The 25,611-nt window shown below is 44.2% G+C and overlaps 1 protein-coding gene across 1 annotated transcript in view; it reads left to right on the top strand.

The window, feature by feature from the left end:
• Nucleotides 1-25,611, top strand: part of plpp4 (phospholipid phosphatase 4) — a 108,400-nt gene that overhangs the window by 28,463 nt on the left and 54,326 nt on the right. The window contains exons 2-3 of the mRNA XM_054749854.2: nt 4,244-4,352; nt 20,659-20,749. Of these exons, the coding sequence (XP_054605829.1) occupies nt 4,244-4,352; nt 20,659-20,749 (200 nt within the window). The remainder of the gene's footprint in view (nt 1-4,243; nt 4,353-20,658; nt 20,750-25,611) is intronic.

Below are 25,611 nucleotides of genomic sequence, written 5' to 3'. Positions count from 1 at the left end.
CACGAGATTTAGGTTTCCTTCCCTCACTAGAGAGCCTCTCTTTGAAGGCAAATGAGCTGCTGAAGGGCGTGTTGTCTTTCCAGTGAATAGCACTCAATTACTTTTTCCTAGTTTATTCAAGCAGTTTATCTAGACGGTAGCGTTCAGCTTTCAGGAAGGTTTTTGTTGAAGTTTACGTAACTCTAAGGCTTCTGCTATCATGTTTTCTTTCCTAATCAAGGTTTTTTAATACTCCACCAAATGAATGCTGCTATCCAGTGTTTTCCCCTTTCAGGGATTAAGTTCGATTTTGCAGAAATCCATAAAAGTGATTGACTTATCATGAACTGTGATATAACGGTAAATGGCCTGTATTTGTATAGCACCTTCTTAGAGGTGTACAATCCCCCCACCCCCCCCGGGGAGTCTGCCGAACAGTGGCTCTCCAGTCCCTCCGAACACCACAAGCAGGCAAGGTGGGTTAAGTGTCTTGCCCAAGGACACAACAGCAGTGGGAGCTGGGATTGAACCTGCAACCTTGGAAAACTGGGAAACCCACTCTACGTCCTGAGCTACTGCTACACAATGTAGGCAAGATGTCTTTCTGTTATGCTAATCCCGCCCCCGTCCCGTAGAGCTGCATGAACTGAGTGCCATGAGCACGAACCAATAGCGTTAGACTGCTGCTTATGTACAGACATCAATCACAGTGTACTCAAGTGTTTAAGGACGTGCCTCGATTGATACAGAGTTGGCAACCTTTCTTGTGGACTAGTCTTTAAAATATAAATATAGGAAAACACAACATGAGCCTAATAATGGTAAAATATGGTGTTTTAGCTCTATCTCGTCGGCTAGAGGAGCACATTCAGGAAAATGAGTCGTTGCTTTCGGCCGTGAATAAAAAACGTCTTGGTGTGATACGCTTGTCAGCCACTAAACAAACGGTGGCTTTACATTAGAAAACTATTTTTATTTTTCATTGTTCAGAAATTAAATGTGTCAAGTAATTCTTAAATATTCAGAATCCTTTTGTTTCTGTGATTGGAGTTTTCTCAGAGTCCCACTCAGAACAAAGCAGAGCATTGAGCTGGAGTGTGGGGACTAAAGTCCTTGTGAAAGTGACAGAGAAGAAGGTTGAGGTGGACAGATCCCTGAGAGAGCGAGGAAGGCTGGAGGAAGCATGCTAATTAGTTCAGTAAGAGTGTGTGTGTGTGTGTGTGTGTGTGTGTGTGTGTGTGTGTGTGTGTGTGCGTGCGTGTGTGATGGCAGTGTTTTTTAGCTTTGCACTCACAGCTGGAACTGATTGTTCAACTAACAACCTGAGTCTCAGGCCGTGTCCACACGTAGCCGGGGATCTGCCAAAACGTCGATATTTTTCTACGTTTTGGTCTGTCATCCACACGAAAATAGAGTTTTTTCACACGAAAACGGATCTTTTTAAAAACTCCGGCCAACGTGAAGATCTGCGTTTTCTCCGTTTTGGGTGTCTGCGTGTGGACATACAAAACCGGAGTTTTAAGGTCCGCAACGTCACTTTCCGCGACAAAAAAAATGCTGACATCACGTGTGCGACCTGTGTTTACACTAGCCGACAGCATGGATGCCCTCAGAGCTGCGCTCGCTTTATCAATTGTCCAAGCGCTTTTTGCTTGTTTGTTTTTGCAAGCAGAATTACTGCTCCTTGCGGAAGACCACAGACGAAGGACGAGGTTAAGAACGGGGGAAGTACTGCCGCCTACAGGTCTGGCATGTCCTTAACAACGTATTTATCCGGGTACGTGTGGACAGTTTATTTTTTAAATGAGGTCGTGTGGATGCAAGTTTTTGGAGGGGCGGATATTCTTCGTCTTCGTCTTCCTCCACTTATCCGGGTCCGGGTCGCGGGGGCAGCATCCCAATTAGGGAGCTCCAGGCCGTCCTCTCCCCGGCCTTGTCCACCAGCTCCTCCGGCAGGACCCCAAGGCGTTCCCGGACCAGATTGGAGATGTAACCTCTCCAACGTGTCCTGGGTCGACCCGGGGGCCTTCTGCCGGCAGGACATGCCCGAAACACCTCCCCGGGGAGGCGTCCAGGAGGCATCCTGACCAGATGCCCAAACCACCTCAACTGGCTCCTTTCGATCCGGAGGAGCAGCGGTTCTACTCCGAGTCCCTCCCGAATGTCCGAGCTCCTCACCCTATCTCTAAGGCTGAGCCCGGCCACCCTACGGAGGAAACTCATTTCGGCCGCTTGTATCCGCGATCTCGTTCTTTCAGTCATTACCCAAAGCTCATGACCATAGGTGAGGATTGGGACGTAGATCGGCCGGTAAATCGAGAGCCTGGCTTTCTGGCTCAGCTCCCTCTTCACCACGACAGATCGGCTCAGCGTCCGCATCACTGCAGACGCCGAACCAATCCGCCTGTCGATCTCCCGATCCCTCCTACCCTCACTTGTGAACAAGACCCAGAGATACTTAAACTCCTCCACTTGAGGTAGGACCTCTCCCCCGACCCGGGGTTGGCAAGCCACCCTTTTCCGGTCGAGAACCATGGTCTCAGATTTGGAGGTGCTGATCCTCATCCCAGCCGCTTCACATTCGGCCGCGAACCTACCCAGCAACAGCTGAAGGTCAGAGCTGGATGAAGCTAGGAGGACCACATCATCCGCAAAAAGCAGAGACGAGATTCTCCTGCCACCAAACTCGACACACTCCACACCACGGCTGCGTCTAGAAATTCTGTCCATAAAAGTGATGAACAGAACCGGTGACAAAGGGCAGCCCTGGCGGAGTCCAACCCTCACTGGGAACAGGTCCGACTTACTACCGGCTATGCAGACCAAACTCACGCTCCTCTGGTAAAGGGACTGAATGGCCCTTAACAGAAAGCCACCCACCCCATACTCCTGGAGCGTCCCCCACAGGGTGCCCCTGGGGACACGGTCATAAGCCTTCTCCAAATCCACAAAGCACATGTGGATTGGTTGGGCAAACTCCCATGCCCCCTCCATCACCCTTGCAAGGGTATAGAGCTGGTCCACAGTTCCACGGCCAGGACGAAAACCACATTGCTCCTCCTCTATCTGATATTCAACTATCGATCGGACCCTCCTCTCCAGTACCATGGCGTAGACCTTTCCAGGGAGGCTGAGGAGTGTGACCCCCTATAGTTGGAACACACCCTCAAGTCACCCTTCTTAAAGATGGGGACCACCACCCCGGTCTGCCACTCCGTAGGAACTGCCCCCGATGACCACGTAATGTTGTAGAGACGTGTCAACCATGACAGCCCTACAACATCCATAGCCTTGAGATACCCAGGACGAACCTCATCCGCCCCCGGGGCTCCGCCGCTGTGTAGTTGTTTGACTACCTCAGCAACTTCTGCCCCCGAGATTGGACAGTCCATCCCCAGGCCTCCCAGCTCTGGTTCCTCCTCGGAATGCGCATTGGTGGGATTGAGGAGCTCCTCAAAGTATTCCTTCCACCGTCCGACTATAGCCTCAGTTGACGTCAGCAGCTCCCCATCCCCACTGTAAACAGTGTGAGCGAGTTGCTGCCTTCCTCTCCTGAGGCGCCGGACAGTTTGCCAGAACCTCTTTGGAGCTGATCGATAGTCTTTCTCCATGGCCTCACCAAACTCCTCCCACGCCCGAGATTTTGCCTCGGCAACTGCCACTGCTGCACCCCGCTTGGCTATCCGGTACCTGTCTGCTGCCTCCGGAGACCCACAGACCAGCCACGCCCTGTAGGCCTCCTTCTTCAGCCTGACGGCTCCCCGAACCTCTGGTGTCCACCAGCGGGTACGGGGGTTGCCACCACGACTGGCACCGGCCACCTTACGACCACAGCTAGCAACAGCCGCCTCGACAATCGCAGAGTGGAACAAGGCCCACTCGGACTCAATGTCCCCCACTGCTCTCGGGACGTGGTCAAAGCTCTGCCGGAGGTGGGAGTTGAAGACCGTCTTGACAGGTTCTTCTGCCAGGCGTTCCCAGCAGACCCTCACTATGCGTTTGGGTCTGCCAAGTCTACGCGGCATGTTCCCTTGCCATCTGATCCAACTCACCACCAGGTGGTGATCAGTTGACAGCTCCGCCCCTCTCTTCACTCGGGTGTCCAAAACATACGGCCGCGGATATTCGTTTTTTAAAAAACCCCGGCTACGTGTGGACTAGGCCTCAGTCTAAAAAAGAAAGGTTAAAACCTCCACATCCAAACAAAATGCATTTAATGTCTAAAATCCTGACTGTTCTCATGCACGCTTTTGTTTTTCTTCAGGTTCACAGAGTTCCTGGATCCTTTTGAGAGAGTTATACAACCCGAGGAGCTCTGGCTCTACAAGAATCCTCTTGTGGAATCAGATCACATTCCCAAGAGGGTCATGTTTGTAAGTACCTGCTGTCTTTTATTAGAAATGCAATTGCTTCTTAACACCTGCTCATTTTTCTACAAGAGTCACATGCTGTGGTTAATTGTTCACTTTGTACGATGCACAATTTAAGATAAAGTTTTCCCCTGAGTAGATCCGATTGTCATGAAATTCCTTCTGTATTTTGTGGGATTAAAAAAAAAACTTTTTTCTTTAAATACAGACAATGCCACTTAGATGCAATTATGCAGCAATGACACAAACTTTGTACTCTTTAAATATGGATTAAAAAAGCTATTTGCAGTACATTTGCAATGTGCCTTGTGAGTCATACTCTGGAGAAAAAAGCTCCGGTGCACTAGTTTCAGGAACTACAAGTGAGCCACACCAGAGTTAAGCTTCAGACAGCAGGATTTGGAATTTTATTTTCTGATTTTTGGACATCTCACCTCGGATTTGCTAACAACAACGTGACTCGACCACTGACACCGTTTGTGCTGCAACGTTGGTTTCCTCTCCACAAACAACGTAAGCCTGGAGGAGTTCTGCTGTGTGGCGGATTAGCTAATGCTAATGGTTAGCTTCCACTAGCAGAGATGTTCTCTGGTGTTTCCTGGACGCTAAACCAGCAACAGCCTTCCCCGTCATGAGCCAAGATGGGTGAATCCATGAATGTTTAGTGACAGTGTGACGTAGATCTGTCCGGATTTTCTAATCCTAGAGTTTCACCGTCTGTTTTCTATCAGAAGCTGATGCAGGAGATAGGTGTAGGAGACTATTTTCATGTTCAGCCTGCATGTAAAACACAGAGTAACCCATTAGAATCAGAAATAATCATAAAAAATGGATTTTCTGTCAACCACACCTTCGAAGGAAATAAACTTTGAATGCAGCAGTTCATTTCTTCAAGTTGTGTCTAAACATGAAGTAATAAAGTGTATTTTGTAGAGATGTCTGGTTATTTACGCTTTTAATGATACAGCCTTTACATACCAAATATTGACATCCGTCAAACTCTTCAGGTACTTTTTCATTTCTCTTAAAATGTCCAAATATAACACGTCTTAAAAGTTTTCCTGATATTCTTGTTTGTTTTGCACAACTGGCCCAACTTAACTCAAAGTAGTGTTCATGTTTTGCAAAGATAATGCTGAAATGGTAAGTTTTCACCTACATATTGACCCACATGCCTCCAGTCATCTGCAGACTCAATTCCATTCTCTAAAGTGGATTTTACATATCTTCCAACAAGCCAGAAGATTCTGCAGTCCTTGTTGACATTTCAGGGGGACAAGATGTCAGCCTGTGTTCCCAAACAAAGCCTTCTTTTGACAACACAGCAGGATTGCACACTCTCATGAAAGAAGAACTTTTACAACTCATAAGTTAAATAATCACTAAATAATAATATGGTTGAATGAACAAATGTTATATGAATACTAAAATTAATGTTTGATTAATCTGTGCCTAATTCAATGAAGTTGAATTTTAATACTACAATGAAACATTTTGATGTTATGATCAGTACTGTTTGGTTTAACAAGTGAATCATCATCTACACTCATACACAATGTTCATGAGATATAAATTAAAGTTAATGTCATTAAACATTACACAGTCTGACTCTGCTCTGAACCGGAGTTTCCATCACTCTCTTCTTCCTCTCCCCTGGCCGACAGCCAGAGGAGCGGCTTATCTCGAAGAGCATTGACTCTTTGTACTTTCCTCTCCGAAAGGGAGGTTTATCTTGCTTTCACCTCATTTAATCTCCTAAAAGTAAGTGAATGTGGGTTCAATTGTGTGATTTTGTCACTCTTTGTTTGTGCTTTTGTTACTCGGCTCAGAGAAAGTCCGACGTTTGCACAGAGCTAAACGACTAAACCAGGTCTGATCAACCGTGGTTTTATCCGAAGTTTACACCGAAATTATCCAGACACCAGTCTGAAGCAGTCGTGCTTAACATTTAATCCTGAATGATAGGAGATGGGTGATGATAGTTTCCCTGCTGGAAACATTAAACTAACTGGAATAATAATGATCAGAACTCAGATGAGTAGGTTCAATTGGAAAGTTTACTTTGTAAAGTGCCTTGATACGACTCCTGTTGTGAATTGTATAGATATTTATATGGAATATAAATAACCCGAGGAGCTCTGGCGTCTATATTAATATAGAATATAAATAAACTGAATAGAATTTAATTGAATATCAGAGTTGGACTATAGCAGTATGGGGCGTCTGTAAAACAGCCAACATGTAACTTCTCTCTTTTTTTTTGTATCAGATGAAGGTTTGGAAACATCATATTTGATGATATTTTCCAGTATCGTACATTTCATAAAACTTGGGTCACATTTAGTGAAACTGTTGACTCCAGCCAGACTGACTTTGTCAACTTGCATCATGTTTTTCATCATTGCCTAAATCTCTTGACCATAAATGAGAGTTTGAGTGTCGATTTGTTGACAAACTGAGAGCTCATTCAATTCGTCACGTGAGAAGAAACCCCTAAAATAGGCTATGTACCCCTTTTAGCCGAGAACCCAATCCTCAGATTGATAACGTTTATGTATAGTGTAGTTTTGATCAGTTAGGACATTTGTGACACTCTTCTATCTGAGAGGTTCGTGGAGTTTGTACTGGGGTTTTATGAAAAATCAAAAAGACAGAGACTGCTGCCCCGAGTTTATTTAGCTCACGTCTTCCTGAACTGCCATCGTGCGAGTGACTGGCACGCTTTCCCACCCAGAGCTCTTCTACTCACATCTATCACCTCAGATCTGGTGATGAGTGGATGAGGAGCCGGTAACGGGAGGTCATTCCATCCCACACGTAATGGCAGCTATGTGATGGGATTCAGCTCTTTGTCTAACGAGGAGCTAGAAACAATCAAACCATCAACGGATTCTAGTTTCTGCATAAACACTAAAATAACTCTGAATTGCTCATTACCAAAGCAGGTGATGTGAGTTTTGTGTTGTTGAGAGTGCATTTATCATCCATAACATAGAAAAGAAACACACACACACACACAAAACCTTGAATCCACCCCTTCATCCATAGAGAACAACAACCGGCCACGAGCAGAACACAAACGTGAGAGAATATTATCTTTCTTTCCCTTTTCCAATCTGCTTTCAAGAAATGTTGAAATTTGTTATGAACTTCATTAACTACAGATTTTTGCTGAAGTCATGGCTTAAATTATGAATGAGGAAGAACCCCCCACCCCCACCCCCACCCCCACCCGGCTCCTCTGGGAGAACAGGTTGCAGTGCCTCGACTCTGACTGGAGCCCTCTACCGGGTGGGTGGTTTATCTGACCACTAATGTGAGCCCATGAACAGGATTTACACAAGGCAGCATTATGGTTCACTGTGACCTTCATTAAGCTACATGATGTATAAATCTGAGGGCTGCCTCCAGCATCACTTTTGGTTATTCTCATTGTGAGACATGCCAGGACATCTTTGGAGTAGTACGGCCAAATGTCAGTTTTTAATGTGTGAGCCGGCTAATGCTAACCCTAACCCTTTAGCATTCAAATCAGTGTCTAAAAACAAAAATCATTGTTCCATCTGTTCCTGCAAAATTTTCTGTCCTATTAAAATCAAGAGCAAAGGAAAGTCCACTCACTTTAACGGTTTTACATATCACTACAATAAAAAATTATGTGGTTTTTACCAGCTCTAAAATTTTCTGAATCAGTAAGACTTTTGTTTTCGGTTCAGTTCTCTTAAGGGTGTGGGTGACTGAAAAAAACAAATTTTAAGATGTTTTTTTCTGATTATGATGGGTCACTCAGAGTTTTTCATGCAGGTTGAACATGAAAATAGTCTCCTACACCTTTCTCCTGCATTAGTTTCTGAAAAAACGCTCACTATCACTTAATGTTCACGACGGGGAAGGTTGATGTTGGTGTAGCGTCCAGGGGAAAGCAGAGCAGGTCAGAGTTAGTCATGTTGCTGTCAGCCTGTCAGAGGCAAGATGTCCAAATATCTGCAAACAAGACTCCAAATCCTGCTGCCACTTTCTCCTCCAGCTGAATTTTTGTCCTCAAACAGGTGCACCGGAGCTTTTTTTTTTCTGAGAATGACTGAATGTCTGATCATCGCCCCTCACTAGTCAAAAACTTAGTCATTTATCTTCTGCCATCAAGACAAATTTAAGGAATTTGGGTGTTGTTTTTGACCAATTAATGTCTCTTTAAGGTCACTCAAAAGCATTGGTCCAGAACAGTTTTTATCATTTACGAAATATCTCCTTGAACCGTCACCTTATCGTGGTGGAGGAGTTTGAGTGCCCTAATGATCCTAGGAGCTATGTTGTCTGGGGCACTTAGTGCCCCTGGTAGGGTCTCCCATGACAAATTGGTCTTAGGTGAAGGGTGAGACAAAGAACGGTACGAAGGATCTTTCATGGCGGTTAAAACGAAGAGTCGGAGTACCCGGCCCGGAGGGTTACCGGGGTCCCACCCTGGAGCCAGGCCTGGGGTTGGAGCCCGTGAGCAAGCGCCTGGTGGCCGGGCTTTCGCCCATGGGGCCCGGCCGGGCCCAGCCCGAACCGGATACATGGGCTCGTCCAACTGTGGACCCACCACCCGCAGGAGGAACATGAAGGGTCCGGTGCAATGCGAATCGGGTGGCAGACCAAGGCGGGAGCCTTGGCGGTCCAATCCCCGGACAAGAAAACTAGTTTTTGGGACATGGAACGTCACCTCGCTGGCGGGGAAGGAGCCGGAGCTTGTGGCAGAGGTTGAGCGGTACCGGCTAGATATAGTCGGACTCACCTCGACACATTGCATTGGCTCTGGAACCCGAGACCTGGAGAGGGGTTGGACACTCTACTTTGCTGGAGTTGCTCCGGGTGAGAGGCGGAGGGCTGGGGTTGGCTTTTTGTTAGCCCCAAGACTCTCTGCCTGTGTGTTGGGGTTTACCCCGGGGGACAAGAGGGTAGCTTCCTTGCGCCTTCGGGTCGGGGAACGGGTCCTGACTGTTGTTTGTGCTTATGGGCCAAATATCAGTTCAGAGTACCCACCCTTTTTGGAGTCCCTGGGACGAGTGCTAGATAGTGCTCCATCAGGGGACTCCATTGTCCTGCTGGGGGACTTCAATGCTCACGTGGGCAATGACAGCTTGACCTGGAGGGGTGTGATTGGGAGGAACGGCCCACCTAATCTGAACTCGAGCGGTGTTTTGTTATTGGACTTCTGTGCAAGCCGCAGTTTGGCCATAACGAACACCATGTTCGAACATAAGGATGCCCACCGGTACACTTGGTACCAGGGCAGCCTAGGTCACAGGTCGATGATAGATTTTGTAGTCGTATCATCGGACCTGCGGCCGTATGTTTTGGACACCCGAGTGAAGAGAGGGGCGGAGCTGTCAACTGATCACCACCTGGTGGTGAGTTGGATCAGATGGCAAGGGAACATGCCGCGTAGACCTGGCAGACCCAAACGCATAGTGAGGGTCTGCTGGGAACGCCTGGCAGAAGAACCTGTCAAGACGGTCTTCAACTCCCACCTCCGGCAGAGCTTTGACCACGTCCCGAGAGCAGTGGGGGACATTGAGTCCGAGTGGGCCTTGTTCCACTCTGCGATTGTTGAGGCGGCTGTTGCTAGCTGTGGTCGTAAGGTGGCCGGTGCCAGTCATGGTGGCAACCCCCGTACCCGCTGGTGGACACCAGAGGTTCGGGGAGCCGTCAGGCTGAAGAAGGAGGCCTACAGGGCGTGGCTGGTCTGTGGGTCTCCGGAGGCAGCAGACAGGTACCGGATAGCCAAGCGGGGTGCAGCAGTGGCAGTTGCCGAGGCAAAATCTTGGGCGTGGGAGGAGTTTGGTGAGGCCATGGAGAAAGACTATCGATCGGCTCCAAAGAGGTACTGGCAAACTGTCCGGCGCCTCAGGAGAGGAAGGCAGCAACTCGCTCACACTGTTTACAGTGGGGATGGGGAGCTGCTGACGTCAACTGAGGCTATAGTCGGACGGTGGAAGGAATACTTTGAGGAGCTCCTCAATCCCACCAATGCGCATTCCGAGGAGGAACCAGAGCTGGGAGGCCTGGGGATGGACTGTCCGATCTCGGGGGCAGAAGTTGCTGAGGTAGTCAAACAACTACACAGCGGCGGAGCCCCGGGGGCGGATGAGGTTCATCCTGGGTATCTCAAGGCTATGGATGTTGTAGGGCTGTCATGGTTGACACGTCTCTACAACATTGCGTGGTCATCGGGGGCAGTTCCTAGGGAGTGGCAGACCGGGGTGGTGGTCCCCATCTTTAAGAAGGGTGACCTGAGGGTGTGTTCCAACTATAGGGGGATCACACTCCTCAGCCTCCCTGGAAAGGTCTACGCCAAGGTACTGGAGAGGAGGGTCCGATCGATAGTTGAATCTCAGATAGAGGAGGAGCAATGTGGTTTTCGTCCTGGCCGTGGAACTGTGGACCAGCTCTATACCCTTGCAAGGGTGATGGAGGGGGCATGGGAGTTTGCCCAACCAATCCACATGTGCTTTGTGGATTTGGAGAAGGCTTATGACCGTGTCCCCAGGGGCACCCTGTGGGGGACGCTCCAGGAGTATGGGGTGGGTGGCTTTCTGTTAAGGGCCATTCAGTCCCTTTACCAGAGGAGCGTGAGTTTGGTCCGCATAGCCGGTAGTAAGTCGGACCTGTTCCCAGTGAGGGTTGGACTCCGCCAGGGCTGCCCTTTGTCACCGGTTCTGTTCATCACTTTTATGGACAGAATTTCTAGACGCAGCCGTGGTGTGGAGTGTGTCGAGTTTGGTGGCAGGAGAATCTCGTCTCTGCTTTTTGCGGATGATGTGGTCCTCCTAGCTTCATCCAGCTCTGACCTTCAGCTCTTGCTGGGTAGGTTCGCGGCCGAATGTGAAGCGGCTGGGATGAGGATCAGCACCTCCAAATCTGAGACCATGGTTCTCGACCGGAAAAGGGTGGCTTGCCACCTCCGGGTCGGGGGAGAGGTCCTACCTCAAGTGGAGGAGTTTAAGTATCTCGGGGTCTTGTTCACGAGTGAGGGCAGGAGGGATCGGGAGATCGACAGGCGGATTGGTTCGGCATCTGCAGTGATGCGGACGCTGAGCCGATCTGTCGTGGGGAAGAGGGAGCTGAGCCAGAAGGCCAGGCTCTCGATTTACCGGTCGATCTACGTCCCAATCCTCACCTATGGTCATGAGCTTTGGGTAATGACCGAAAGAACGAGATCGCGGATACAAGCGGCCGAAATGAGTTTCCTCCGTAGGGTGGCCGGGCTCAGCCTTAGAGATAGGGTGAGGAGCTCGGACATTCGGGAGGGACTCGGAGTAGAACCGCTGCTCCTCCGGATCGAAAGGAGCCAGTTGAGGTGGTTTGGGCATCTGGTCAGGATGCCTCCTGGACGCCTCCCCGGGGAGGTGTTTCGGGCATGTCCTGCCAGCAGAAGGCCCCCGGGTCGACCCAGGACACGTTGGAGAGGTTACATCTCCAATCTGGTCCGGGAACGTCTTGGGGTCCTGCCGGAGGAGCTGGTGGACAAGGCCGGGGAGAGGACGGCCTGGAGCTCCCTAGTTGGGATGCTGCCCCCGCGACCCGGACCCGGATAAGCGGAGGAAGACGAAGACGAAGACGAAGACGAAGAAGACGAAATATCTCCAAACTGTGAAGGGTGGCATCAAAACATGAACTTGAAATAGTCCTCCATGCCTTTATCGCCTCCCGGCTAGATAACTGCGACACACTCTTCACATGTTTTAACAAAAAAGCCCTTGACCGCCTTCAGTTGGTCCAGAACTCTGCAGCAAGGCTCCCAACTGGAGCAAACAGAAGAGCACACATCACTCCTATTCTGATTAAATTCAATTCAAGTTTATTTGTATAGCGCCAAATCACGACAAGTCCTCTCAAGGCACTTCACATAATAAACATTACACTACAGGTCAGTTCATTAAGCCAATCAGAAAAAGTTTCCTATATACGGAACCCAGCAAACTGCATCAAGTCACTGACTAGTGTCAGTGACTTTACAGCAATCCTCATACTAAGCAAGCATGCAGCAACAGTGGAGAGGAAAACTCCCTTTTAACAGGAAGAAACCTCAAGAGGATCCTGGCTCAGTATAAGCAGCCATCCTCCACGACTCACTGGGGATGGAGAAGACAGAAACAGACACACACACACACACACACACACACACACACACACACACACACACACACACACACACACACACACACAGAGAGAGAGAGAGAGAGAGAGAGAGAGTAATGTTTCTATGGTTAGATTGTGATTTCTTAGTAAATATTCTATTTGCTGAGAGATAAACTTTATTATATTTATCCTAGTGAATCTATAATTAAATGGGTAGACTAGTAGTAGCACATTCAATGTCAAGGAAAGTTAAGTGTCATTATCAGGAGAGGGAGAATGATTAAGTGGTTACCAGCAGTGTGCTAGACGATGGCCCCCTCCATGAGGCCACCACAGCTCAGCAGAACATCATTGTAGCTTTTTCTGGGGAGAAAAACACTTAGAGAAAAAATAAAGTTAACAGCTGAAATAGCAGGAAATAATACAGTTAAAGAGCAGATTGTAGAAGAAAGTAGTAGAGTGTGGAAAGTGGTCAGTGTACCCTCCAGCATTCTAAGCCTATAGCAGCATAACTACAGAGATAGCTAGACCAGCTGAAGACTTTTAACTACATTCTATGGACCTCTTGAGAGTAATGAATTACAGTAATCCAGTCATGATGTAATAAATGCATTAACTAGTTTTTCAGCATCACTCCTGGAAAGGATGCATCTAATCTTAGCAATATTCCGAAGGTGGAAAAAGGAAATCCCACAAACCTGTTTAACGTGGGATTTGAATGACATGTCCTGGTCAAAGATAACACCAAGGTTCCTCACTTTGTTCTCGAAGACTAATTAAATCCCATTCAGGTCAGGTGATTGACTAAGCAATTTCCTTTTCTGAATTTCAGGTCCAAAGATGAGAACTTCAGTCTTGTCTTGATTTAAAAGCAAAAAGTTTTGAGTCATCCAATTTTTTATGTCTGCAAGACAAGTCTGTAGTCTAACTAACCGATTAGGTTCATCAGGGTTAATGGATAGATATAACTGAGTATCGTCAGCATAACAGTGGAAGTTTATCCCATGCTGTTTAATGATTTTACCAACTGGGAGCATGTATATAGTAAAAAGAATTGGTCCAAGCACTGAGCCCTGTGGTACTCCACAAGTAACCCTGGAGTATGAAGAAGATTTGTCATGCACACTTACAAAATGAAATCTATCAGACAGGTAGGATTTAAACCAGCCTAGCGCTGTTCCTTTGATCCCTACAACATGTTCAAGTCTTTCTAATAGAACATTGTGATCAACTGTGTCAAAGGCAGCACTGAGATCTAACAAGACTAGAACAGACACAAGATTCTTATCTGAGGCCATGAGAATATCATTTGTAACTCTCACTAATGCAGTTTCAGTGCTGTGATACTCTCTAAAACCAGACTGAAATTCCTCAAACAGATAATTAGTGTTCAAATGCTCACATACTTGGATCACCACTATTTTCTCCAGGACTTTGGATAAAAGTGGAAGGTTAGATATTCGTCTATAATTCATTGGGTCATCTGGATCCAGAGAAGGCTTTTTAAGTGAAGGTTTGGTTACAGCAACCTTAAAATCTTGTGGTACATATCCATTTACAGAGGATAGATTGATTATATCTAGAATGGGGGCAGTAACCAAAGGAAATGCATCTTTAAATAATTTGGTTGGGACTGGATCTAAAATGCAAGTTGAAGGTTTAGATGAAGCTAAAATTTTTGATAACTCTGAAAGCTCAACTGGATCAAAATGGTTCAATCACAGATTAGGTTCTACAGTCACCTCTGATGCTGCCTCAAGTTTAGCAACTGTACTGAAAAGAAATTTAGGATTATTGTTGTTCTCAATTAACACTGAGAAATAAGCAGTTCTAGTTTGTCGAAACTTATTTTTATAAAGCACAAGACTATTTTTCCAGGATAAGTAGGACTCCTGGTGTGTAGAGCACCATGTTCTCTCCAATTTTCTAGAGTTTTGTTTTAAAGCTCATAAATGAGAATTAAACCAGGGAGCCGACTTCCTGTCCCTAATTACCTTCCTTTTTTTAAAGGGGCAACATCATCTAATGCCACACGTAAATAGGAAGTAACGTTATGAACTAAAGTATCAATTTGTGAGGGGCTAGAAATAAAACTATTGCCCTCTGCTACGTTCCTCTGAGATGCTGAAGACGGTCAAGATGGAACAGTTGATTTAAAAGATGCAACAGCATTGTCAGATAGAGAACGACTATAGTGAAATTTACTTTCATGTCTCGAGAGCTCAGTTATAAAAAACTCAAAGGTTATCAAAAAGTGGTCCGACAGGACTGGATTATGTGGAAATATTGTTATTTCCTCACACTCTATGCCATAAGTCAGCACAAGGTCTAATGAATGATGGCAGGAGTGGGTGGAGCTATGTATTCTTTGAGTAAAACCAATTGAGTCTAAGATATTACTAAAGGCTACATTAAGGCTATCATTTTCAATGTCCACATGAATATTAAAATCCCCCACTACAACTGACCTTATCAGTATTTAGCACCAAATCAGATAAAAAATCAGAAATCTGATCCAAAAACTCAGAGTAAGGGCCTGGTGGATGATATAAAACTACAAACAAGAGTGGTTTTACAGTTTTGCAATCTGGATTAGGAAAACAAAGAATAAGGTGTTCAAATGAACTGTAACTATTAATTGATGAGATTGATTAATAGGTCTGAATGAAAAAAAATGGTTACTACTCCTCCTCCTCGCCCTGTACTTCGAGCAATATGATGGTTTAAAAAATTAGGAGTTGACTCATTTAAACTAGCATAGTCCTCTAATAGCAGCCAGGATTCTGTGAGGGAGAGCAAAGAAATCTGATTATCACAAATCAAGTCATTAACTAACAAAGTCTTAGAAAAAATAGATCTAATGTTCAACATCCCACGTTTAACTTTTCTAGTTTTCTGCTCAGTTGAATTTGTTCTAATATTTATGAGATTTCCATGATTTGCTTTATTAAGCCTGATATTTAATCTGTGTGATTTTGGCCATGGGCAGGACACTGTCTCTATGGGGTAGTGGGTGGGCAACAGTACAGAAGCTGCAGAGGGGTGTGTTAAACTATGACTCTGCTTCCTGGTCTGTACCCTGGGTTGTCATGGAGGACTAATAAAACTGGCCATGTTCCTAGAAAGAAGAGCTGCTCTTTCCAAAGAGGGATGGATGCCGTCTCTTGGCATCGGACCAGGTTTTCCCCAAAAAGTTTTCCAATTATCAATGTGGCCCACGTTGTTTTCAGGACACCACCTAGCCAACCAGCGGTTGAAGGACAGCATGTGGCTAAACATGTCGTCACTGGTCCAATCAGACAGGGGGCCAGAGAAAATTATGGAGTCCGACATTGTTTTGGCAAACTTACACACCGAAGCAACATTAATTTTAGTGACCTCCGATTGGCACAACCGGGTGTCGTTACCGCCAGCGTGAATAACAATCTTACTGTATTTACGCTTATCCTTAGCCAGCAGTTTTAGGTAAGATTTAATGTCGCTCGCTCTGGCCCCAGGTAAGCATTTAACTATGGTTGCTGGAGCCTCTAATGCCACGTTTCTGACTATGGAGCTGCTAATGATCAGAGTCAGCTTGTCAGTGGGTGCGTCACTGAGCGGGGGAAATCTGTTAGAAACGTGGACGGGTTGGTGGTGGCCCATGGGCTGGGTTCTATTCGTCCTGCATACCGTCTGTTAGGTTTTAGCGGCTGAGCTGAAGCGTAGCGGAGATTGTGGCTTAACTGTGTGACCCAGACGCGGAGTGGCTAGCGTTGGGTTAGACAGAGCACGCAGCTTTATTCTAGGAACGGCGACGCAGCGCTCGGAGAGAGCCGAGACTGAGCAGCAGTTCCGGATGGATAAGGAAGCTGACTTACTAGCAGTAGACAGCGTGGGAAGATCCTTCCCCTGGGTTGAGGGCTGGTAAGCCTGAGAACTCGATTCAATGTCTGGTAGGAACGATGACTGAGTGATGAATGAGCGGCGGTGTTTCCATAAATAGTGTCAGCGTGATGACGTCGGCAAGCCAAGTTGGTGGCGGGAATGCTGGGAAGTGGTGGCGGGAATGCTGGGAAGTGTAGTTAGCAGGAGGAGTTCATGACACCGTCACCCAGCCGGCCTGAGGTCCCGGCTGATGTCTCTGCACTGGTTACCCATTAACTTTAGAGTAAATTTTAGAATCCTGACTATAACGTTCAGGGCTCTACATGCTCAAGCTAAGAGGAGCTCCTCCCTATATCACTGAAATTTTAAAGCTTATGCTCCAGTTCAAGCCCTCGAGTTCCAAAGAGCTGTAAAAGTCGGGGTGATTGTTCCTTCCAGACTGTTGCACCCCGACTTTGGAATGATCTTTTATCCTTACGTAGCATTGACAGTCTGGACACTTTTTTTTTAAATCAGCCAAAGACCCTTTTATTTAAAGCTGCTTTACCTAAATCTTTTATTTTCTTATTTTTAACTCAAATTTGTAATATTTCTTATCATTTGATGAGAAATGTTTCTGATGTTAATCTATTTCTGTTTTAGATCATTATGATTTGATGACTTGATGTTTTATTTTGTTTTGATCTATGTACAGGCCTTTGTGATTCTATGTCTGTGACAAGTGCTATATAAATAAAATTTACTTACTTACTATAAATAAAATTGACTAACATTCACTCCTCCTAGAGACCACTGCAAGAGTGTAAACAATATGAGTAAATTTGACCTTAAATATGAACTTGAACCTGCTGATTGAAGCATGTATGAATATGGAGCTCTAGGGTTTCTTGCATTATATTGGTGAATTGTGTGATTTACCTTACGTTGAACTTGCTGGACGTCCGTGTGGAGACACACACACACACACACACACACACACACACACACACACACACACACACACACACACACACACACACACATTAATTAATCACCCATTTGCTGAGGGAGCCCGAGTTTCCTGCTAAGTTGAGGGGAAACTCCATGAGCTCAACTAAACAATGAAGAGGTTCTCTTGGTTTGTTTAATGGAAATCTAGTAAGAACTAGAATAATTTGCATTTAATGCACAAATGCTGTTTGAATGCTGTATAGCTGAAACTGTAAGCTGAAGCTGCTGAATAGCTGAAGTAAGCTGAAACTAAGCAAAACTGTCAAAATGAGCCAAATATATTGAAAGATGTAGAAGCAAAAAGGACCAACAAGCAAATAAAGCACAAAAAAAGAAGTGAAGAATGGAGAAAAATCATCCTAAATAGCAAAAAACTGAAATATGTGAACATTGTATAAAAATCTGGACAGCTAAAATGTCTATAAACACCTGTTGTTTTAGTTGGACAAGTTTAACAGTTTAATCTTTACATTTAGCTGAAATGTGAAATTAGCAGCTCATGCTAAATATGGTAACTGATTGCTTAAGTTGTTGAACAGCTGAACTGAAGCTGAAACTAAGCTAAACTGTCAAATGAGCTGAATGTAGTGAAAGATGTGAAAGCAAAAAGCACCAAGATGCAAAAAAAGCACAAAAAGTAAGTGAAGAATCAAGAAAACGAATCGTAAATAGCAGAAAACTCAAATCTGTGAACACTGTTTAAAAAAAAATTGGACAGCTAAAATGACTAAACACCTGTTATTTCAGTAGGACTATTTTAACAGTTTAATTTTTACATTTAGCTGAACTGTGAAATTAGCATCATATGCTGAATTCAGAAACTAATTGCTGAAGCTGAAACTAAGCAAAACTGTAAAAATGAGCTGAATGTTTTGAAAGATTTAGAAGCAAAAAGCACCAAAATGTAAATAAAGCACAAAAAGTGAAGAACAGAGAAAACAATCCTAAACAGCAGAAAACTGAAATCTGAACATTATTTAAAAATCTGGACTCCAAAAATGTCTAAACACTTGTTGTTTGAGTAGGACTAGTTTAACAGTTTAATTTTTATATTTAGTTGAACTGTGAAATGAGCAGCATAAGCCAAATTCAGAAACGGATTGCTGAAGCTGCTGAATAGCTGAAGTGAAACTGAAACTAAGCTAAACTGTCAAAATGAGCTGAATGTATTTAAAGATTTAGAAGCAAAAATCATCAAGTGTAATAAAGCTCAGAATATAGGTGAAGAATGGATGAAAAATGCTAAACAGCAGAAAACTTTAATCTTTTAACATTGATTAAAAACTCGAAATTTGAAATGTTAAACAGCTGGCATTTGAATGAGAATAGTTTAACGGGTACATTTTTACAATTGGCTGAACTGTGAATTTTGAAATATTTGCTGATATCTGAAACTGATAGATTAACATATGTTCAGATTTGATATGGGATGGATGAATGGTTGGATGAATGAAATAACAGAAGGATTGTTGGATGGATGTTAGATGGTTTATTGGATGGATGGATGGATGGATGGATGGATAGAAGCATGCATGGATTTATATGAAGATGGATGGATTCCTTAGGCCAAGCCGATCGATTTGATGCCTCACATGCGTGGGTGTGTAATTCCATTTAGCCAGAAGATGACTGACCTCTCTCAACCAATCAGGGAGCTGGGAGGGAGCGGGGCACTTCCCCACGTTCTGACGGTCAATCTAATTGAACTTATTTCTAGTTTTAAGTACAAACTGTTCAAAAAGATCAATAACAGGAGTCTGTTATTGGTTCAATATTCAGCTTTTTAATATTCATTCCTATGAGACTTGGTTAAAGTGATATGTAGTTCCCTGTGTTGCCATGGTAACAGATAACGCATTTAAAATTGAATACAAGATTCCTGAGACCAAACTGGTCTATTTGATGTGTAATATGTGTGGGTGCTGGATCCTGATTGGACAGAAAATGGTTGAACAGTCTCAACCAGTCAGAGAGCAGCACTGTTTTCCCTCCTTTCCCTCTGGCTGTTGGAGGCCTGCAGCTGTTTAAATCTGTCCTTCAGAAGTGAAATTGGACCTGTCAAACTTCTCATCACCATTCGAAAAGTACTGCACCGAAATGAAAAATTCAAAAAGCGTGAGCGGCAGAAGGCTTTGTTGGTCATCTGTGTCAATTTTTATGTGCCTACCATGAATTGTCTAGAAGCTATGACGAGAAACTTTTAGCTGTCTGAAGCCGATCAGAGAACATCTCTGCTCCTTTAACATGGGTTTCAATGAGGGAAAATCTGGGTCTCTCCTCCTTCTGAGGCTTGTAGCGAAAGAACGGTAACACTTACAGATAAAATGAAACCCATTTTGAAAAGCTGACAAAAATTGCTACTTTTTGAGTTATAATTTGTTTTGGTAGTCCAAACGGTCTGGGGGTAGTAAAGAGTTGTTCACAGAAGATGTGAAGTTCAAAAGTTAGAGTGCGGATTTTTCAGTTTAGAGTGGTGAGACATTTTTTTTATTTGAATTTTCTCAAACAAAGGAACCGTACGACCACAATGTTTGGAGTACAGTCATGACTTATAGCTCACAACGAAGATATATTCGTTAGCTGTAAGCCAGTGTGTGTCTCATTTCAATCGGACCTACGGTTCTCTCGGGACAACGCTGGAAATGGAGCAAGGGAGGGTCACTGCTCCTATCTTTCCCCATTATAACTTTTGTGAATTTGTCTGAAAATTTCAAGTCGTACCTCAACTTCTACCTGCGATTTTAGAAAAACCGTAAAAGATATCAAAAAGCCTCTTTAATATGTTAAACAGTAAAGTCTTGTGAGTTTGTTAAACTTTGAATGAAGTCTCTAAGTTAAAAGGAAGCCAGTAGAGTTTTAGGTCAAAAAAGTGATAGGAATATGCTGAAAAATGACCAATCCCATTCATTTGAATGGGAAAATCTTTTCAGAAAAAGCTTAATAACTCGAACAATTTTAAATATATCAATGCCAAAGGTAATAGCCGGAAAGAGCTTAACGAGCTTAACGTTTTGAAATAAAATTGTTGAAATAGCTCAAAATTTGAAGGAGATGAAGAGGTTCAAAAAGTGTATGGAAGCAGAATAAGAAGAAAACAGGAAAACAATATTTTGAATGCTTAACAGCATTCAAGCAATAATTGATGTTTCATGTCAAATCATGAAGAAGAGGTTTGAATGCTTAACAGCATTCAAACAATAATTGATGTTTCATGTCAAATCATGAAGCAGAGGTCTTTTATAATTAACCTGCAAAGTGGACCCTGAGGACAACTGCTCTGCGTCTCTATCAAAAATATAAATGTCCTTCTCTTACTGTACTTTTGTCCTCACAGGCCATTTCATTCCTAACTCCGCTGGCAGTGATATTTGTGGTGAAGATTATTCAGAGGACGGACAGGACTGAGATCAAAGAGGCATGTTTAGGTGAGTGGGGGGTCTTCATCTTCAGCCAGTGGAATATGACTTCACGTCTCAGTGTCATGTGACTAGACACCAGTGGAGCAGCCATCCATTCATGTTCTTTGGTGAAGAAATGACATGACATTTTGAAACCTATTAGCAGGTCACTAGTAACTAAACTCAAACACTAAATCCAATGAAACTACATTTTTTAAATGTATCTAAGGAGTTTTCGGGCAAGGCTGTTGTTGGTTTAGTGTCCAGGAAACGGCAGTGAATGTCTCGGCTAGTAGAAGCTAATTGTTAGCATTAGCAACTCCTCCACACAGCGGAACTCCTCCACACAGCAGAACTCCTCCAGCCTTGTGTCATATGTAGAGATAAAACATCAGAGTTACAGAGTAAACAGAGTCAGTGGTAGAGTCATGTTGCTGTTAGCCAGTCAGAGGCGAGATGTCCACATATCAGGGAACAAGACTCCAGATCCTGCTGTCTGAAGCTACTTTCTACTCTGGATGAATTATCAGTGCTGAAACAGACACACCAGAGTTTTCCTCCTCAGAATACGACTTAAGGTATTTATTCCTACTAGAGACAGCTGCAAATGTATTAAAATATGAGTAAAATTCCTCTTTTCGCTGCACCTTTTACATTGAAATGAGAAAGCTTCTTGGTTGAGACGTCCAGTAGTCTTTCATTTAGACATTTAGGACTGATGTCCTGGATGGAGCTCCAGCAGGTCATGTGACTACAGATACAGCTGTTTACTGCCGTATCAAAGAAGAAGATTTTTTATCTTTATTACACTTCATTTTCTGGTTTTGCTGAACTGACAACATACTTTTATTTTATTCTAGCCAATGACCCAATCACAGTAACTGTTTTCTGAATTTAAAATTGATAGCATTTATTTTGTCCTTAAATAGTGTTTATTTAAATTTTTTACTTTCCTTTGGGGTCAGAAAACCTGCTGAGGCTTTGGCGCATCCCGCGGCACCAAGAAAGTTGAACCCAAATCCAATTAAAACGACACACAGTGATGAATCAGGTAGAGAGGGGCTGGCTCAGTGCAGCAATGCAGAGATTACAGTGTGCTGCTTGCAATTTAACAGGATGATAACTGCCTGCAGAGAAGGTTGCCTACGAGTAGCTTCACAAAACAGAGAAATGCTGAAAAGAAGGAATCAAAAGGAGCATTTTCACTCATATTCCAGCAACTCTAACTTTAGATCTACAGGTGTCTAAAAGATGCTGGTTCTTGTGGGTGTTTTGCTAAAAAGCTGCTCATCTTTATTAAAGCAGAGATCCTTACGTTCTTTCAAAGTCATTGAGTTGAAACTTACCCTATAAAGTCTTTAAATTCAAATTTCACAAATGAGTTTCTAGATGCAGCCGATTTTTTTCCACTGAGTCAAAGTGGATTTGCTAAAATGGTGCAACTGTAGTTCGACACGAACCATCTCCATTTTATTCAGCCTAAGTCTTACATTAAGGAGTTCAGAAGAATGCAGCGTTCCTTTTGAAACGTTGTTTAATAATCTTTTTTTTATCACTCCTAAACACTTCTTCTCTAATTGCATGATTGTCTGTGAGCCAGGAAATAAGGAAGCCATTTCAGGATCATTTTTTACACACGGCTACACTCGGAGAATAGCACAGAGATTATTCTGCAAAGCTTAGCCTTAATTTCATTACAAAGTTTTAAAAGATTTTGTTCATCGTCGGAATATGAGATCACAAAACGTGCCGAGGTGTTGCTATTTAATGCACAAAGCCAGAGTAATCTACCACGGAACCACAAAAATAGTTTCCAGTAAAAAGCTGCGGAGAGTCTTTGCGTATTTGTTTTGACGTGTTGAAGATTCAGCTCTGAAGTTACGGAAGTATTTTGCTGCTTTGATGTTTTACATTTGTTCTGCAGAGGAATAGCAATAATTAGATTTAAAAAAGGATGGATTCTTTTTATTCTTGAAGGGGGATGGACTCTGGGGTTGCCATAAAAGGAACCGTGTCTTTACTCATTAGAGCTATTCTTTCCCGAAAGGAAAATAAGTGGTTCTCTAGAATTTGACCAAATTGCATCTAGAGGCAAACATTTAAACAGGACGATCATGAAACGCATTTTGTCGGATAGAGGGATTCAGGTGAAGTTTGTTGTTTGGATGATTTAAGGAGCGTTGATCATGAGGGGGGCTTTGTGAATGAACACAAACATCTAGTAAACCTCCAACAATAGGGAGTCTATAGGAAGGAGGTACAGGAGCTTTCTGATTGGTTTACGGGCCGCCCAACAACCCAATTATCAATTTGGCAAAGATAAGTGATGGTGGTGGACTTCAGCAGAAGAGCTTGTTGTGGGAACAGCTATGAGGCCGCAGAGCTGCTAGAGTAGCTCAGAAATGATGACATACTGTAACATACCAGTGGTCGTATTCACCAACAAATTCACCAGAGGTTAACCTTTCGTTTGCAGACGCGACAAGACCATCTGTCTGGCCTCCAAATCCAAAACAAAGTTCTGCCCCGGTTCTTGTTACTGCTAAGAAGCCATAACATCTCGTGCAAGACGGCTGCATCCTCACTCTGAATAAATTTTACCCACTTCAAAGTTCTTACGTGACTTTACAACTTATAAGTTGAAATAATCAAATGTGTTGAATGAACAAGATGTTTAAATCAAATGTTTGACTAATCTGTGCTTTAATCAATAACTATACTCTTACACACTATAATAAGTAACACTCACTTCACATAAGTGTTTTAAAACATTCACACAAAGAGTTAACCTCTCTGAGGATCTGACGGAAGGAGGGACTTCTGAGGTATGTTTTGATAAAGCCTTATAATAATAATAATAATGCATTGAACTTATATAGCGCTTTTCTAGAATCCCCAAAGACGCTTTCACACACTCTCACATTCACACACTGCTAGTGATGGTAAGCTACTTGTAGCCACAGCCGCCCTGGGGAGGTCTGACAGAGGCGAGGCTGCCATTTGGCGCCGTCGGCCCCTCTGACCACCACTAACACAGGCAAGTTGGGTGAAGTTTCTTGCCCAAGGACACAACAGCAGGATACCCCTGGTGGGAGCTGGAATCGAACCCATGACCCTCCGATCATGAGTCAACCCGCTCTACCACCTGAGCTACTGCTGCCCCAAATGTGTAAAATCCTGGTTTGCCAAATTTATAAGCAATGTGTTTTAACTAGGGCCGTGACTCGATAAAAAAATGTAATCTAATTAATTAGAGGCTTTGTAATTAATTAATCTAAATTAATCGCATTTTTAGAGTGTTTCTGTTTTAACTTAAACTTCTGTTTTCAACTTTAAGACACGTTGCTTGTGATTGTTTACAGAGTAGTGAGAACACGGAGCGTTCTCCCAGCGGCAGCCAGGTGCCTCTCGTTTTTCTGACTGCTTTCATAAACTACTGTTGGGGCAAAGAATTATTCTGTCTGGTGCTGCAAAGGTGTTACGTAAATGTTAAAAATATAGCTTACCGCAACTTCTGTAAAGTTTCCGGTGCCACCGGGCAGCCGCAGCAGTGTCGATCTCTGAAAAATGTCCGCGACACGGACTCCGTTGTTGTCTGGAAGTTTTTTTTTCCAAGTTAAGAAAAGAGGCGGACGGGTTTCCTAAATCCTGCATCAGTCCAAGCAAGGCAACTTCTTTCTGTTTTTATTCCGTTTTATTAGCCATTAAAACTGTGCATTGTTGTGTGCGTCAGTGATATTCGGTCTACGAGGAAATCGTGCAATGACAAAGGTTCCGCCTTGCTGGAAATGCAAGCTGTGATTAAATGCGTTAATTTTTTTAACGCGTCATATTTTTCTAATTAATTAATCATAATTAACGAGTTAAAGTCCCGGCCCTAGTTTTAACCCTCCCACTGTCCAAGTGGGAGTGACCCCACGAGGAAAGTTGACCATTGAGCAGGATTGATGGCTTATCCCTTGGGTCCACGTGGCAGGGGTGAGGAGTGGGCACCACCTCACCCCTGCCATGTGGACCTCAAGGGATAAGCCATCAATCCTGCTCAATGGTCAACTTTCCTCGCGGGGTCACCCTTAAAGACAGTGGGAGGATTAATAAAACGGGAATTTCTTCCCGATTAATTCAGTTTCCAGCTGACTCTCGATTCGGCCAAATCAGGGATAAAGGATTTTGAAACCATCTTCTCTTTTGACATCAAGTCAAAAAGCCTCTCTGCGATGCTGTGAGTGATTACAGACACAACAGCTCTTTTAAGAGCTACTGTACTACACACCTCAGACATCTAACCTGCAGGCCCTGGTTGCATCTCATTGCCGGTGAAGCTGAATTCAAAGGGGGCTACAACTCTTTGGGTTCTTGTGGTCTCGACATCCGGTGACTCACCACTTGGGCCTCCCTTCCTCCGGACCGCCAGGAGCAACTCTGATGAATTACCGGGGGTAGCACTTAGTCATTGGCTCACATGGTGAGGTTTGCTTCTTGTAGCTGTTTATTTGAGCTTGTCAAGTGGATTTTATAAAGGATTGGTCCACGAAAAATGTACTCCCGCGGCTTGAGAAAATGTTGCGCTGTTTGCGGTTCTAGTAACAAGTAAAATGTGTGGCTACAAGAATGATAAACCTGCTGTTTTTGTTTAACCTGATGTAGAAGCTAAAGCCCGAGCTTGGTGATGATGGATTTAAGGCTCTGACCCGGCTCTACGTCTGATTTTAGGTAGTTACGATTTTGTCCCGCCTCTCAACGAAACACGACCAACCTTATTACCATGTATGAACTGATAAGCCTCGGAGCTTCTAAGATTGCTCATTGCCTCGCCGTCAGACACGACAGAGTTCATAAAGTAGTTAAAATGCTACTGCATGTTAGCTTTGGCCAGATTTTCTTATCAT

The sequence above is a fragment of the Nothobranchius furzeri genome, chromosome 12, assembly GCF_043380555.1.
Source record: "Nothobranchius furzeri strain GRZ-AD chromosome 12, NfurGRZ-RIMD1, whole genome shotgun sequence".
Taxonomy (NCBI): domain Eukaryota; kingdom Metazoa; phylum Chordata; class Actinopteri; order Cyprinodontiformes; family Nothobranchiidae; genus Nothobranchius; species Nothobranchius furzeri.
Note: the sequence above shows the minus strand (reverse complement) of the source record. Positions and strands in the feature narration are given on the sequence as shown.